The sequence below is a fragment of the Eschrichtius robustus genome, chromosome 4 (assembly GCF_028021215.1).
Source record: "Eschrichtius robustus isolate mEscRob2 chromosome 4, mEscRob2.pri, whole genome shotgun sequence".
Classification (NCBI taxonomy): domain Eukaryota; kingdom Metazoa; phylum Chordata; class Mammalia; order Artiodactyla; family Eschrichtiidae; genus Eschrichtius; species Eschrichtius robustus.
Window position 1 is genome coordinate 87,948,413 of NC_090827.1, and position 17,904 is coordinate 87,966,316.

The 17,904-nt window shown below is 39.7% G+C and overlaps 1 protein-coding gene and 1 pseudogene across 1 annotated transcript in view; one reads left to right on the forward strand and one right to left on the reverse strand.

Moving 5' to 3' along the window:
• UBE2K (ubiquitin conjugating enzyme E2 K) overlaps positions 1-17,146 on the reverse strand; it is a 71,757-nt gene extending 54,611 nt beyond the window's left edge. Inside the window, exon 1 of the mRNA XM_068543081.1 lies at positions 16,888-17,146. Within this exon, the coding sequence (XP_068399182.1) occupies positions 16,888-16,950 (63 nt within the window). The 5' untranslated portion in view covers positions 16,951-17,146. The remainder of the gene's footprint in view (positions 1-16,887) is intronic.
• LOC137763784 (polyglutamylase complex subunit TTLL1-like) lies at positions 5,473-7,088 on the forward strand (annotated as a pseudogene).
• Positions 17,147-17,904: the final 758 nt, after the last annotated feature.

Here is a 17,904-nt window from a genome sequence, read left to right on the forward strand (position 1 = left end):
TGTAAATACTATTTAATTCTAATACTCAAAGTTAAACACTAAATATTTAAAAAGAATATTTAATGCCCTGAAGAAAACACAAGCTATATTAACAGGAAAAAGATATAAAACAGTATACATACAAAGATCCTGATTTGATTAAAAGGCTGTTTATATCAACAGCTATCTGTGGTTGATGAGACTGTTGCCTAATTTGTCATCTTTGTACATTTCTTCTCAATTCTCATAGACAAGCAAGGAGACAGGATTAAGACTGCCTGTGTTCCCGACAAATATTAACAGACTGTAAGCTCTTATCCCCATAATCATACTCTTGATTTTGTCGTCACCTAAACCTGCACCTTCTCCGAAGTCCACTTCAAGTTTCTCAGATTCCCAACCTCCATGGATTAAATAAATTCACTTTGGTACCCCAAACCCAGCTATTAGCTGGCTTCATCAAAACAGAACCACTCTCCCTGACTCTCCCTCATTATCAATCACCTTTAAGGTCCTCACTTCCTCCTTAGCCAGTTTAGATTCCTTGGGCATTCATTATAATCACTCCCTTGCAAATACTCTTGACAACCTTGATACCTTTCTTCCTGCAGTGTACTCATATGGCAAAGCCCTAATGCTAATTAAATTCATTCCCCAATTAACTAAAAAAAAAAAAACAAAAAAAAAACTTCCTGTGTCTGCCCCAAGCAGCACTGCTGGGGGAGGGAGCAGGGAACAACCACCATTAAGCGGTCTTATGTTCAAGTGAAAACCACAAATCCCAAATGGAAACTTAACATTGCCCTAAGTGTCTCTGCTCCTATTAAAGATTAATCCTTCCACTTACGTTAGGAACACCACCCCCTGTTCTTCTCAAGGACTTTGCTCCTTCAGTTACTCCTCTCTCTAGCATAATCAATTTCTCCCATCCATCAACATACAAACATACTCTAATATCTACTAGAAATTTTTTTTTTAAAGATCTCTGAAGCCATGGTCTTCTCCAGCTCCCCCACTTCTCTCCTTCCCTGTAAAAGCAAAACTCCTTTAAAAAGTTGACCATAGTTGCCAGTTCCTCATCTCATTCCTCTTAACAATCCACCCCAATAACACATGCACACCATTCCAATGAAAATATTCCAGTCAAGGTCACCAATGATCACACTGCAAATTGAACAGTCATTTCTCCCATTTAAGCAGCATGATAAAGTTGACCACCCTCTTCTTGGAACTCTGTCTTCTCTTGGCTTCAATGACACCACGCTCTCCTTTGTTGGTTCTCATCAATTCAACTTCAACATGTGCTATGGAACCAGGACAAAAACCAGATTTTGTCCTAGACCCCTCCTTTTCTAACCAAATTCTCCTAGAGTTAAGTTACCCAGTCTAAGCTTCAAATTATACCATCTATGTATCTATGATGCCAAATCTCTCTTCAGATCTAACCTCCACTCACATAATGAACTGCTTAAATTCTTATCCTCCCCACCTCCAGTGTGCTCTTCCCACTCCTCAACTCAGAAATTAGCACCACCATCTATCTAGTTGCAAAAGACAAAAATCTAGGTGTTTTTCCAGCTTCATTATTTCTCTACACCATCAGCAAGCTCTGGTGACTCCACTCTTAAAACATAACCCAAACACTTCTCTTAAGCCCCCTCTATTCTACCCTAACCCCAAGCTACAATCATCTCTTGCCTAGGCTACCTAGAAAGGCTTCCCAAATGATCTTCCTGAGTTCATTCCTGCCTCCTATCCCCAACCCCACATGGGAAGTGCCTAACAAATTTCCTTCTCCTTCCTTACTAACAAAACCCTCATTTTAATTGGGGAGCAATGTGCTCAGCTAATAAACATTTCCTAGCCTGCCTTAAACCAAGAAGTGATTATGACACTGGTGAATAAAAAAATAAAAAGAGAGGTCACTGAATGGAACCTCAGATATCTCTTTAAAGGGAGTGAACTCAGCTGGCAGTGCCTGGTGCCTTTCCCTTTTTGAAATTCAGATAGGCTGCCTGGTCCTCTGATAGCCATTCTGAGAGTTTAGGGACAAGGGTCAAACTCCTAAGAATAGTAACCTGAAAGTTAGAAGTAGACTATTAACACTATAAAGCCCCTAACCAAGCAACTTTGGGATACTTTCCCTCCAGACTTTTTCTATTTATTTCAATCACTACTACTGTTTCTTTTGTTATATCCAGCAAAACTCAACCTTTAAGTAGTAAACGTTTCCTCATATCTTCAGGGTCAATTCATTCTCCACAGCAGCCAAAGTGATCTTTTAAAAACACAAATTCTGTCGTTTGCTTTAAATCCTCAAATGGCTTGTGTGTGATCTGGCTCCCACCTACATCTCCAACTTCATCTTGCACCATTCTCCTCCGTTACCCACAATACTCCAGCCACAACAACCTCCTTTTGGTTGCTTACGCATAGCAAATTCATTCCCACTTTAGAGCTTTTACACTAACAGTTTCCTCTGATCTGGACTGTTCTTCCCCTAGTGACGTGCTTTTAACATTCAGATCTCAATTTAAGTTTACAATTCTAGGATAAGCCTTTTCTGAACACCCAATCAAAAACAACCAATTAATTTCATCTGGACAATATTATTATACAGCTCTGCACTGCATTTATTACTTATTTGTCTGTCTTCCCTTATCCCACTCATTACTATATCCCCAACACATATCATGGTGCCTACCATAGAGGGAGCCCTCAAATATCTGTTAAAGAGCTCTTGGTACTGATAATACAAAGATGGATGAGCCATGATGCCTACCCTTGAGAAGCTTGGAGTCTAATAGGGAAAAACAACTTCAAATGATTAAAAATTACACATTTCGGTTTAAAGTCCCATGGGAATTGTATTCAACGCTCCCCCACCCCAAAAAAATTCTAAATATGTATATATATGTACATACATAGATAAAATGAAAGGAATACCAAAATTAAGATGTATCTCTGTATATGTGAAATATTTCATAGACAAACATTTTTTAAAGAAAAGAATTATCTCTGGGAGTGAGATTACCGATAATTTTTACTTTATGATATAGTTCCCTGTATTTTTCAAAGTTTAATCAGTTTGTTACTTTTATATTCACAGAATTTTGACTATTTAAAAGAGAAAAGCAATTAAATGGTTTACATTCTTGACTATATAATTATTAGCTTTCTATGTGCATGTAAGAGTTGATCATCCTAATATATGACTAAGTTAATTCCAATTTATCCTCCCAAGTATTAGTTTAAGGGTTACTCCCAAGGAACTCTTTCCCTGAGTTCAGGTTACCTCACCCTCACAGTTCTCCTTACTTAAACTCAACAAACATAACTAGCTGTTCAATGTCTCACCATCTTACTGGACCATAATTTACTCCATAACAGCATGGACCATGTCTAGCTTATTAACAAACACAGATGGCATTCAATAAATATTTGTTGAATAAATGAAGAAAAATGTAGAGTTAACTAAAGAGTTTAAACCACAAGATACAGATGATGTCATATATACTTCTAAATAGATGCCCCCTGAGATCTTCAAAGCGGAAAACTACAAAATAAAGCAAAAAAGATTCTCTTCCCACCATCTTATTTCCCCAGTTTTGAGCTTGGACAGTATACCATCCCAATTCAGGACCTGACTACGTTATCAACAGAAACCCAACTTCACTGGCGGCCACCTTTATCAACATATTCAATTCTTCCAGAAGCAGGATGAAAGGTATTACTTTCATAGTGCTTGGAGATTAGCTCCCTGGAGCTTAAGAAATACTGAAACTCATTCAGGAAAACAAATGCCTCCTGCTCACCAGGCAATGTGCTAAGCAATGGAGGATGGAAAAATCAGTAAGACAGGTCTATGTCCTCAATGACACACATTCACGGTTCCATCAGACAGATAGAGATAAAGCATGTAAGTAAACACCTAAGGATATAATCAAAGTATGACCAAGCCAAGAGACGTTAAAAAAAGTCTGACATATATAACCCTCTAAAATCTAACCTAGCAGTACACACTAAATTCTTGCACATTTGTACCAGCAAGAAACTGGAAATAACCAAATATCCAATGCACAGATGCATAAACTGCAGTATATTCTATACATATATTTTAAAAATAAAGGAACTACTACAGAATGACTTAAGAAAAATGAAGCACAAAGTGTTTTATATCACTGTTGAAAAGCAACAGTATCAGACAACCCACAATTAAGTACACCAATCCCAAATAGGATGGTTCACATGAATCAAAGAAACCTAGAAGTAAAGCATCCCACAGTCACTTGAGAGAAAAGGCTACATATGGTAGCTAGCCCTGCATTTGTAATCACTAGAAAAATCCATAATCACACAAAGACTAAAAATAATGAACAGAGTAACATAGACCTGTCCTAAACCTAGGCAAAGAGCACTTTCAGCAATAGCTCCAAAAGATTAAACACCTATCAAAGATTTGGGCGGTGGGTGGGTGGGGGTGGGGGTGGGGTGGCATACTTTAAATGTTACTAAGCCTAATACATTTCAGGCACCATACTGGATGCTGAAGAGAAAAAGATGAATAAGAATCCTCAAGGAGCCCAGTGATCTAGCAGGAGCAAAAAGACATATATACAATTACCAAAAATATAATAACTGCTCTAAAAAAATCCCAACAAAGTGATACTGGAGAAAAAAGGTAAACTGTGGGTTCAAGAAAAGCTTCCCTGATGGTGCAGCAGTGCTAATGCAGGAAACACGGGTTCGAGCCCTGGTCCGAGAAGACTCCACACGCTGCGGAGCAACTAAGCCCGTGCACCACAACTACTGAGCCTGCGCTCTAGAGCCCGTGAGCCACAACTACTGAAGCCCTCACACCTAGAGCCTATGCTCCGCAACAAGAGAAGCCACCGCAATGAGAAGCCCGCGCACCGCAATGAAGAGTAGCCCCTGCTCGCCGCAACTGGAGAAAGCCCGTGCACAGCAATGAAGACCCAGTGCAGCCAAAAACAAATAAATAAATAAATTTTAAAAAAAGAAAAAAGAAAAAAGAAAAGCTTATCAGGAATGGCATTTTAGGAGAAGTAAGTTTTTCAAAAGGCAAAGAAAGGAGGCTAAGGACTTATTCCAAGCAGACAGAACAACTCAATATAGCTAAAGGCTGGAGGAAGAGTGAGGGTCTGAGGTATGTTCAGGCATACAACTAAGTTGAGACTTGACAAGAAATAAGTCAGGAAAGGTAGGCTAGAACAACAGTAAAAAGGTTTTGACTTCATGCAATAGGGGGTAGACAATGTAAAGGAAAATGACAAAATAACGTTTTAAAAATTAAATCCAGGGAGGCGGGGCCGCACCGCGGTGCGGGGCCACCGTCCTCCACGCTCCTGGGCGCTCCTCCGTGCTGTGCGCCCCACAGGAGGAAGTCACAGGAAAACAATCTGACATCAGGTGAGAATCCAAGTCAAATCTGGGTGAAACTGAAAAGAAATTGGACGTTCCCGTTGGCTCCATAAGTACCTATGGATTATGGCAGGAAAAGTGAAATAGATCACTGATATCGAGAAGTCGGTGCTGATAAATAACTTTGAAGAGAGAGGATGGGTCCAAGTGACAGAAAACGAGGACTGGAATTTTTACTGGAAGAGCAAGCAAACCATCCACAACGTTTTTAGTGTCAAAACTGGCTACCAGGGCTTCCCTGGTGGCGCAGTGGTTGAGAATCTGCCTGCCAATGCAGGGGACACGGGTTCGAGCCCTGGTCTGGGAAGATCCCACATGCCGCGGAGCAACTGGGCCCGTGAGCCACAACTACTGAGCCTGCGCGTCTGGAGCCTGTGCCCCGCAATGGGAGGGGCCGCGATAGTGAAAGGCCCACGCACCGTGATGAAGAGTGGCCCCCGCTTGCCGCAACTAGAGAAAGCCCTCGCACGAAACGAAGACCCAACACAGCCAAAAATAAATAAATAAATAAATAAAGTAGCTATTAAAAAAAAAAAAAACAAAAACTGGCTACCGGCTCTCAGATGATCAAATAGTCAACCATTTCCTGAACCACTATGAACTGATGCAGAAGGATCTGATGGTGAAAAACATCAAAAGATAACAGGAAAGAGCTGGAGAAGAAAGGAAGTCCTTTAGTAGAGAAGGACGAAAGTGGGAAACACCTCTACCTGGACTTCGTCCCCGTCACCTACATGCTGCCCGCCGACTACAACCTGTTCGTGGAGTTCAGGAAAAGCCCCTCCAGCACCTGGATCATGAAACCTTGCGGCAAAGCTCAGGGAAAGGGCATCTTTCTGATCAACAAGCTCTCGCAAATCAAAAGTGCTCCTGGGACAGCAAAACATCTTTGTTCATGACTCAGTCTACCAAGGAAGCCTACGTGATCTCTCTGTACATTAACAACCCGTTACTAATCGGCGGCAGGAAGTTTGACCTGCGCTTGTATGTTCTGGTGTCTACGTACCGTCCACTGCGCTACTACATGCATAAACTTGGATTTTTCTGCTTTTGCACAGTAAAATACACCCCGAGTACCAGTGAGCTGGATAACATGTTTGTTCATCTCACCAACGTTGCCATTCAGAAACATGGGGAGGACTACAACCAAATCCACGGGGGGACGGGGGCACGTGGACCGTGAACAACCTGCGGCTCTACCTGGAGAGCACCTGAGGCGAGGAGGTGACCAGCAAGCTGTTCAACGAGATCCACTGGATCTTCATGCAGTCCCTGAAGGCCGTGGCACCCATGATGAACAACGACAAACACTGCTTTGAGTGCTACAGCTACGACATCATCATCAACGACAAGCTGAAGCCCTGGCTGATTGAGGTGAACGCGTCCCCATCCCTCACCTCCACATTGCCAACGACCAAATCCTTAAGTATAACCTGATTAATGACACCCTCAACATCGCGGTCCCTAACGTTGAAATTCCAGACTGTAAATGAAACAAGTCACCCCCAAAGAAAGTCCTTGGCAATTATGAAATTCTGTATGACGAGGAGCTGGCACAGGGCGACAAGGCTGACCAAGGGCTGAGAAGTCCGCCGGGCCAGTCGCTGGGGCCCAGAGGGGGCCGATTGAGAGACTCCAGGAGGACCGTCCTCACAACCCGGAAGTGACCTCTAGTGAGAGCAAGACTCCAGCCTGGACTTGTCACTGCACCCACCCTTGCTGAAGACCTATTTTGGAAATTTCCTTTTTCTAGAGCTTTTTTCTTTTCCTAAACCCTGTAATAAAAGCACTTCTTTGGAAAGTTAAAAAAAAAATTTAAATCCAGTGGCATGGCGCCAGTTGAATTAGAAGTTGGGACAGACCAAAGGCAGAGAACTAAATGTAAATAAGCAAACTATTTTAATATAAATAGTCCATCTGAGAAATGAAAACCTGACCTAAGATGATTAACAAAAAATGCAAAAGCGGAAACAAAAATTCAGGAGATAAATGGGGGATGGAGGACGAAATCAGTAACTTACAAAGGGTAGTAAGAGAAGTTGAAGAAAAACCAGAAAAGTCGTATCAGAATAACCAAAAGGGGAAAGCTCTAAGATGGAACTGGAAACGTGGAAGAAAGATGTACAAAATGGACAACTGCTGAAAAGTTACTTTTTGTTTCACAATTTAGAAGATATTGGTAATGCCTGGAAAAGTAGTTTCAATATGACATGATAGAGACAGAAGAAACCTGAGTACAGAAGTTAAAGAATGAATTAACTTTTAAGAACCAAATACAGAAGAATATCTTTATGATAACCAGAGTAGGAAAAGATTCCTTAAACAAAATACAAAAACCACACCATAGGGCTTCCCTGGTGGCACAGCGGTTGAGAATCTGCCTGCCAATGCAGGGGACACGGGTCCGAGCCCCGGTCTGGGAAGATCCCGCATGCCGCGGAGCAGCTGGGCCCGTGAGCCACAACTACTGAGCCTGCGCATCTGGAGCCTGTGCTCCGCAACAGGAGAGGCCGCGATAGTGAGAGGCCCGCGCACCGCGATGAAGAGTGGCCCCCACTTGCCGCAACTAGAGGAAGCCCTCACACAGAAACGAAGACCCAACATAGCCATAAATAAATAAATAAATAAATAAATAAATAAAATTTATTTTAAAAAACAAAAACAAAAAACCACACCACATAGGAAAAGACAGACAAATTTGACTACTTTAAAAGTAAACTCAGTTAGATCAAAGATACAATAAAGTGAAATAAGCCAGCAGAACAAATAATGTATAATAATCAAATCATAGAGACAGAAAATATTCAATAGAATGGTAACTGCCAGGGGTTGATCATTGAGAAGTAAGGAGTTAGTGTTTAATGGGTACAGAGTTTCAGTTTTACAGAAAGTAAAGTCTTGGAGATGGATGGTGGTATTGGTTGTACAACAATGTGAATGTACTTAATGCCACTGAAATTGTGCACTTAAATATATACAGGATGAGGGACTTCCCTGGTGATCCCGCAGTCAAAGACTCCTCGCTCCCAATGCAGGGGGCCCAGGTTTGATCCCTGGTCAGGGAACTAGAGCCTGCATGCTGCAACTAAAAGATCCCTCATGCGGCAACGAAGACGCCGCGTGCCACAACTAAGACCCCAATGCAGCAAAATAAATAAATATTTTTTAAAAATACAATGAAAAGTTTTATGATATTATTTACCACAATTTTTTAAAAAAAGAGCATAAAAAAAGATAAGACAGTTAGAAATTAAGCCACATAACAGAAATAGAGAAAATTATACAGATAAAGAATTCTTACAGATCAATAAGAAAAATACAAACCACACAAATTCTTAAAAATGGGTAAGGAATGCAAACACTAATTTTACAAAAGAAAGACTTATGGCCAATAAACACAAAAACATGCTTAATATCTCTATTGACAAGGGAAATGAAAATTAAAATAAACTACCATTTCATATCCATCAGACTGACAAAAATCTAAACCTTCCAAATGTCAGGTCCCTAGAATTCTTATTTACTTCTACAGCAAGTGTAAATTGATACAATCATTGGGAGAACAATGATGCAATATCGAGTCATGCAGAAGATGCAAATACACTCAGATCCTGAAAGTCTACTTCCTATAAAACCCTTATGTGCCCAAGAAAACAACTATAATAATGTTCAATGCATCCCTTTTTATAATTTCTAAAAGTTGGAACTACACGCCATCAATAAGAGAATGAATTTTAAAAACTGTGACACGAAATACTCTACGTAGTAGACCCTTGAACAACGAGGGGGGTTAGGGATACCAACCCCCTGCTCAGACAAAAATTGAAGTATAACTTATAGTTGGCCCTCCATATACCCAGTTCCTCCACATCTACACATTCAATCAACAGTGGATTGTATAGTACTGCAGTATTTACTATGGAAAAAAATCCGCATATAAACAGATTCATGCAGTTCAAACCCATGTTGGCCAAGGGTCAACTGTAGTTTAAAACTGAAGAACTAGAGCAATATGCATTGTCACAGATAAATCTCAAAAAACAACGTTGAGAAGAAAAGTTGCAGGAGATGTAGAATATTATAACCATCTATGAAAAAAATTTTTTTAGAAGTTTAAAATACTAAAAAGTGATTTTACACTCAAAAATACTGTGTTTATCAATAGTAAAAACAAAAATATGAATGGGGGGATGTACTCAACCCCAGCATAGTGGTTACTTACAAGAAGGAAAGAGAACAGAATGAGCTTTGTCTGTATGTTTTATTTCTTGGGCAGGTGGAAGAGGAGCTAAACCCAGCATGAGTTAAGATCTATTAAATCTGGACCGTGGATATAAAGATGTTCATATATTATTTCTTAACTTCTAAGTCTAAAATATAATTTTTTAAAACATCTTTAAAGATAATGGATAGGAAGCAAGCAACAGATATGATTATACTCTATTCTTTCCACCATAACCAGTAAACAGAGTCAGAGACCTGGTTTTAAACCCCTGTTCCACGAAGTTACTCGACACTGAGGAAAATTACTTAATTTCTTCAGAGCTGCAACTTTCTAATCCATAAAACAAGAATAACACCCATCTCATAAGGCTGTCATATATATAAAATATCGGACAGTAGACATTCAACTACAGGTAGTTACTGTTTTAAATTTGCAGTAAAGGCACTTCCTTGGTGGTCCAGTGGGTAAGACTCCATGCTCCCAGTGCAGGGGGCCCAGGTTCAATCCCTGGCCGGGGAACTAGATCCCGCACGCGTGCCACAACTAAGTAGTCCACATGCCGCAACTAAAGATGACGTGCCACAACTAAGACCCAGAGCAGCCAAAATAAATAAATAAATGTTAAATTTGCAGTAAAAGCAAAGAACTAAAGGCAGGGAAAGGACAAGGGTTTTGAATGAAATGAACTTGTCTCACCTTTTCAGAATTACATAACAGAACATATGACGGATGTCAATGGATGTGACCACGACTTTCTAGTTTCCAAGACCCAACTTTAAAATAGGGATTTTACAAAGGAATTCAAGATTACACACTAGAGGATTAGCATATGGATTCCATGGTCCAGTTAAAGGAGACCAGAGCCATGTCAAGAAATCCAAAATAATCCCATTACTCCATATTATATGAAAGGCTCCCAAATAATTTACTTCTTTTTCACTCAGAAAGGTCATTTTAACACAAACTTCTCTCCAATTTATAACTGTCTCCTAAGGAATGACTAACTAACATCTTCAGAACAAAGCCCACATATATTCTTTTGTATTCCCCTTGGCCACCAGCCTCCATAGGTTATTTGCACACAAAGAAACAATATCAGAAGTACTAAAGTCCCTCATCAGGTTAAGCCTTTTCTGGAGGCAAATTCGTATACAGCTTTCACTAAACCATTGAAGGAAACCTTTATGGTCCAAGGACAACAATAAGCAGAGTATGAAAGTACAATTAATTTTGACATCTTAGCAGCCATCCATTTACTGAATGTTCCAAGCATTGCTCTAAGCACTGTAAAGCCTCTCTTGATCTCCCTATTTACAGATAAGAAAGCTGAAACAGTCAGTGCTGTAGGTATTAAGCAGAAAAGCCAGGACTGAACACAAATCTAATTCCAAAGCCTACACTCTTAATCACTAAGCTAAACTCACTACATTATGCTTGGGGAAGTAAGTATATCTGCCTCCTGGCAAACTTTTCTCACACCAAGAGAGAAAAGCAAAATATATTTAAATACAATACTCAATATTGAACTGTCACCCACTGTTGTACTTAGTTTTATTAGCATTCAGCTTTTATGGTGTTGTTTATGAAAAGTATAGTCCCATAAAGCAACCACATATAATGGTTGGAGTAAACTGGTATGCCAAAAGCTTGGGTGAAGTTCACCATAAACCAGATTTGAGTCACTGAGCAACAATCAATCTCTCTAGGCCTCAGTTTCCTGATCTTATAGATGAAGTTTTTGGCCTAGATCTAAGGTCTCTTTCAACTTTAACATTCAACACATTTTCTAAGACACTGTTAATGCATGTTTTGAACAAAGATTTTGAAAGTCATCTTTTGAAAACCTTTAAAATGAAATCATATAGTATATGCTCTTATGTCTATCCTTTTACTCAAACATACTCAAAGCAAAAAACAAAAAAACATACTCAAAGCTAGTCTGTGCTATTAAAAACCAGGAAAATGACTGGAAAGGGGTGGGGTGTGGGGATTCTGCTGGTGCTGGTAATATTGTTTTGGGTGCTGGTCACACTTTATTGTATGTACTTTGTATATTACCATTTATTACTGTGATATGAAAAAGGTGTTTTTTTTCTCCAAAGAAAACTTATGTGTTCTAACTCCACAACTATGTTTGTGTATATCAGAGCTGTGCAACCTTTTTTTTATAAATATATAAATGCGACCACCTAGAGGGGTGGGATAGGGAGGGTGGGAGGGAGACGCAAGAGGAAGGAGATACGGGGATATATGTATATGTATAGCTGATTCACTTTGTTATAAAGCAGAACCTAACACACCACTGTAAAGCAATTATACCCCAATAAAGATGTTAAAATATACAAATATATATATATACACACATATATATAAAAATGTGTTTCTTGCCTAATTTTGTCCATAACCCTGCTCCCTAGTTCCAGTTCAGGCATCTACAGAAGAGATCATTTACTTGTAAATGACAGTATTCCTGTAATTCCTTTATGACTGTCTCCTGAAATTCCAAGTCAGTCTTAACTTTCCTTTGGAACCTAGCTCAAGAACCTCCCTACATACACATACCCTCAGAACTCCCATAGCATTGATTCTTTGCATCTAACATTTTTATCTACCTCCAACCAGGTAAGTCTTTTAGAGCTGTTGTCAATATGCTCAATAACTGCTGATAATATATTTACTGAGAAATAAGAATATATATTCTTTACAAAGGGGTGACCTGCAAAGGGATCCCAAATGCATCTAACTCTGTGCCTGAGGGACAGAGATCAAAGCCTTTATAATAACTAAAAAAAAAAAAAGAGAGAAGAAGAGAAATGCACCCCAAAGAGTATTACTTGGACAGGCTTTTTAAGTTGTTGGTTTTTTTTAACTCAATCTATAACACTTTCCTTGCTCAACCTACACCCAGAACCTCTTAAGGCACACTATCTAAATAAGTTACACTGAACTATAATTTACATAGCTGTAAAAACACACCACTTTTCTATTCGTAAAAAATTGTTCAAATTCTGGTAACATTAGTTTATAGCAGGAAATTTCACCTTTTTCCTTAAATCAAAAAGGAAAAAGTTTAAAAGAAAATGATGATAATTAATTGATAAGGGGCAAAGTCTTAAAACAAAAACAGAACATTCAAACCTAGTAGTAGCCATGCTATATAATTTTTTGTACCTTTACTTCCATTCATTCATCTTTTAGAGAAATTATACTACACATCCTACCTAGTTAACAGTCTTAAATGTTCTTCTAAAGAGTTTTGTCTACAGCAGTGGTTCTCAGCATTTGGCAAAGTCTGGACACATTTTTAGTTGATATGATTGGCAGGGAGAGGGTAGGGAGGTGGAGGGAGGATTGCCTGTGCTATTGGCATCTAGTGCTATTAGTCAGGGATAGTGCTAAACATCCTACAATGCACAGGAGAACCACCCACAACAAAGAATTCATTATCTGCCCCACATGCCCCACATAGTGCCAAGGTTGCATGGTCTACAGAAATCAAGAGACTTTCTTCTAAAGATTTGCAACTAGTTCTACACAGAATAATCAAATATATAAAATTTAAAATAAAAGATACAAAAATCCATTTAAATACTTAAGGAAAATGTATACAATAGTAGTTTTCATGAAACCAATTTGTTAATGCCATAGATTTAAATATTCCCTATGAGAATCCTAGAAAATCCTAGTTAGCAAAGTGCAGCTACAATATGAAAAAACCTACAGGTACCATACAGCTCAAGAACAAGCAAGAGTATGTGCACTGATTTAAGGGCATTTTACTTCACTGAACATCAAATTTAAAAATATTTTCCATATTGAAATGCAAGTAAACATTTAATTACAGGTAACACTTATTTTAATGTTTAAACTAACAATTAAATTAGGTTGTATTTAAATCCTTTAATCAGTAATACAAACCAGGTTCAATTATTTTTAAATAATTAAAAGTACGCCTACCTTTGGCAAGTCATGACAGCATGGTACAATATAAACACAAGCAGACTTAGATCTACATCTCAAAGCTACACATTTGTGGACAAATAATTTAACTTCTCTGAATCTCAATTTTCTCATCTAAGAAATAACAAATCTAATTCAAAGACCTGTTCTTGAGAATTAGCAATAATGTATATAAACAAATGGAACTGAGAGCTCCTCTACAAATGGTGGTTAATTGTTTACACCAATAATAATTGATAGTAAATAATAATACAACCTATGAATACAGATTATAGTTTTATTCTATCCTTGTAAGCAACAACTCACTTATGTACTTCAACTCAAAAATAACTATAAAATGTACTTTAAATCAGTTTTCCATGCCTAGCAACTTTGAAACATTACTTAAAATTCACACTCAGATTTAAATAAACCTGACACATAAAGGACAGACTTCCAAACACAGTCTCAGGAAAAAAGGCCTACATGGTTTATTTATTTTGAGTAAATAACATATTAGCATGACTCAAAATTCAAAAGGGATCTTTTGATGCCTGTTGCCCCAGACACCCAATTCTCCGACAGACAAGCAATCAATGTTACCAATTTCTCATTAATCCTTTCACCTATACAGACAAATACACCTATTCTCCCACTTCTGACACAAATGGTGGCCTCCTCCCACTATTCTGCACTGTGCTTTTCACATTTAATTTATCTTGGAGGCTATATTTTAATTAACAACACACTCCAACAGTGGCCACTTACTACTTCTTATGGCCAGAATTCAGCAAATGTCAGCTATCTTTACTAAAGCACTTAAAAGGGGGAAAAAAAATCCTTAAAATCAATCAGGAGTCTTAGTAAACACAAACATATGAAATAAACTTTGCTAAAATGGAGATTTACATGAGGAAATACTTGATTACTTGACCAGCCACTCAAATACTGCATTTACATGCATAAAAAGGAAACACGTGGACTGTACTACAAGTTCTTCTACGAGTTGAAAATAATCAACATAATCCACTTATAGAACTGGACCTAGTAAAATAACAATTAAATAAAATATTGGTGAAAATAAAGCTATTTACTGGTTATATATTCCAATATCTGACTCTTCCCTAAATGTTCTTTTAACTTACTTTCTGGAAGAAGTTTCATTCCAGATTTATAAAGGTACTGTTCTTAAAAAAATAATTTGCCTGTTTGTATTTTCTGTTTTCTTCCTCTGAAACACTATGTCACTTGAAGCAAGGCTTCATCATCCCTTACTTAATATAGAACTGTATTATTTTAACAATATGCATTAGTATAGCAATACAAGATTTCTTTTAAGCATCAATTTAAGTACTAAAAATATCATGGTGAAAAGTCAACTCACATAATGCAGAGACTATATGAATTATGAGAGCAGTAACTTACCACTTTTAATTAATAGAAAATAACGCATTAAAGTCTTATATTAAGTTTCAGGCTTGTACAACCGTATTATAGAAGAAATGTTTTAGGCTACTGGCAACAATATTAGCTGCAAACTTTCATTAGGAAGATATATGTCAACTGTCCTGGAATATATTTTCTTAGAGAAAAACTTAGAATCACTGTTTCATTGTATATCAGTACAGGCATTTACGACTCTTTTTCTGCACTGTACCACAAAAATACAAAGTCATCCTTCCATTCAGAGTTTTGGCACTTGAACAAATACAGAGGTCAGAGTACATACACATGTTCTGTAAAACCAATCATTACTTATATACTATTACATTCAATAAATCTGCTAGGATTTGGCATTTTTAAATAATCTTAAACAATTTTCTCCATGTCTAGCTGGAAAAATACATAATCACTTTAGACTCAAAGTTCAACTGCTATCAGACTTATGTTAGTAACTCATCACATACTTAGAATGCTGAATTTCACAAATCAATGAGATCATTAAAGTACCAATGTAAGAGTAAAATACAAATAGCAATAATACATCCAATAATGATATGTGATATCTTGAAAATAACCAGTCAGTATTTTTAATCTTTCTTTGTTGAATCCAAGGAGGAAAACAACCTAGCATTCTTCTTGATTTGGGTATGAAAAAAAAAACTGTACTGATACGTTCATAATTTTGAGTCAAATTACTATAACACTTTAAATATCTTACATTAATAAGTGCGGCTAATACTAGAGTATCTAAAATTTCCAAAGGACTCAAGAGCAGATTAAGACAAAAATTTTTTTAATCATTTCAGATATAAATATGTTGGGATAAACCTACTTTCTTAATAAGGAAATATAGCAATGTATTAATCTGTTGAAACCTCATGTTTTTTAATAGGGATGTTCCTCAAAAGTAAGAATCAAGTTAACTATGAGGGACTTCATAATGAAGTTAACTATGAAGGACATCATAGTGAAGTTTCATGGCACAACACAACAGTGTCACAGAGGCACTGTCTTGGGACACTCTGTAACTTGTAGACAGTATTTTGAAATAAGCTTCTCGTACACTCCATTATTTTTTCCTAATCCTAGCTAAAAATATTTAAATGTCTTTAATACACCAAAACAGCTTGCCTTTACCCAGTCAAAAAGCTTTAGATGTCAATCGAAAAGAGGCCTAGATGTCGGGGTAAGTAGAAATGAGATAACGGTCTAATATGGAATTAATTTCCTACCTCAGGTAAAAATTCCCTTATCCCCCCCCCCACTCAAAGAAGATAGTACCCCATTATGCCTTCTCTTCTCTCCCAATACCGAACTGAGAGGGAGTAACTCTGAACGTCCTTCTTTCATCAATACCTAAGGACTCGCATCGCTCCTTCCCTAAGAAAAGGACCGTGGCGGCCAGACCGGTTATAACCCAGAATACCCTTAAAAAGAGTGGGCCTTTGGACAGCGCGGCTCTCCGGATCCAGTTACCACCTTTCCCCTTCCCCCAACCCACTTCCCGGGTTTTCTCAGGCTCGGCCTGCTCCCTCCCCACCCTACAGCCACACTTCCAGCTGTTGCCACTGCCTTGGGGCTCTCTCTAGAGCTCACACCACGCCGATAAGCGCCCCTCCTCCATCCGCCCCCCAAAACCGTATTCCTCCCCAGACCACCGCCCGCGAGACCGTCCATCCCAGGGCCCTGGGAGGGGAGGGGAAAACGGCGGAAGGAGGGGGAGACTGCTGCTTCCCCACAAGCAGAACGGTGGCAGCAAAGGCGGCCACCCGGGGGTTACCAGGGATATTGGGGTCGCCACTGGAAGGGCCCTCCCGCCCTGGGCTGAGATGGGGCACGTCCGGTAGTTCATTTCTGACCTCCTCGCTCTTCAGCACCTCCTTGAACTCCCGCTTGATTCGCTGCACCGCGATGTTGGCCATGTCTCCGCCCGCAGCTGATTCGTACCCGCCTCCTCCGCCACCGCTACGACCACCGCCACCGCCGCCACCTCTTCCGCCACCGCCTCCTCCCTCTGCGATTCACACCCCAGCACACGAACGCTGCCAACGCCACCCCGGCCGCCGCGCTCTCCTGAGTGTGGAATCACCTCCGCGCCCGGCCACCAAAATGGCGCCGCGTCCGCGCATGCGTACGACGCTGACCCGGCCGGGCGGCGCAGCCGCTGCCGTCGTAGCCCCTTACGCCTCAGTCGCGAACCCGCGCCGCGCTGCGCCGCGCCTCGCGTCTCTGCCCGAACTGCGGCCGCGTGGCTCCGCCCTGCCGGCGTTTGGGGCCAGGAGGGTGTGGCTTCTGCGCCGGCCGGCTGGCACTACCGGGGCCTCCCCGGTCCTCTCCGCCGCCTCCTCTTCTGTAAGAACCAATGTGATATGGTCGAGGCTTCCAGAATTTAGCCTCTAACCGAAGGTTCGAATCCAACCTGACCGGTTCACGCGGCCCCACTCGGCTCAGAGCGCCGCCCTGACTCAGCCAGACCCAGAACCCACGGGATTAATGTAGCCGGCTGTGTCTAGTGTCTGAAAACACTGCCCCGGAACTCAGTCCGGCCCATTTTCTATTGGTAAAGAACATCCACTACGGTTCGTTTTTGTTCTTAAGCCATTATAATACTGTTACTACAATCATCCCAGGATCTTTCCAGGTACAACAAATCATTAAATTAAGTATGGTCATTGTTGGGTCTCAGTTGTATCTGAGACCGCTACTCCACGGAGATGCCTGAGAGTTAAGAAGCCGGATGTTGATCTTTGACCTACTTAGATAATTGATGCCAAGCCGTGGAACTAAAACCATAGTTTTTAAACTGGAATGTACATCAGAATCCCTGGAGAGCTTGTTTAAAAACAACAACAAAAAAAAAGATTGCTGAAGTGGAG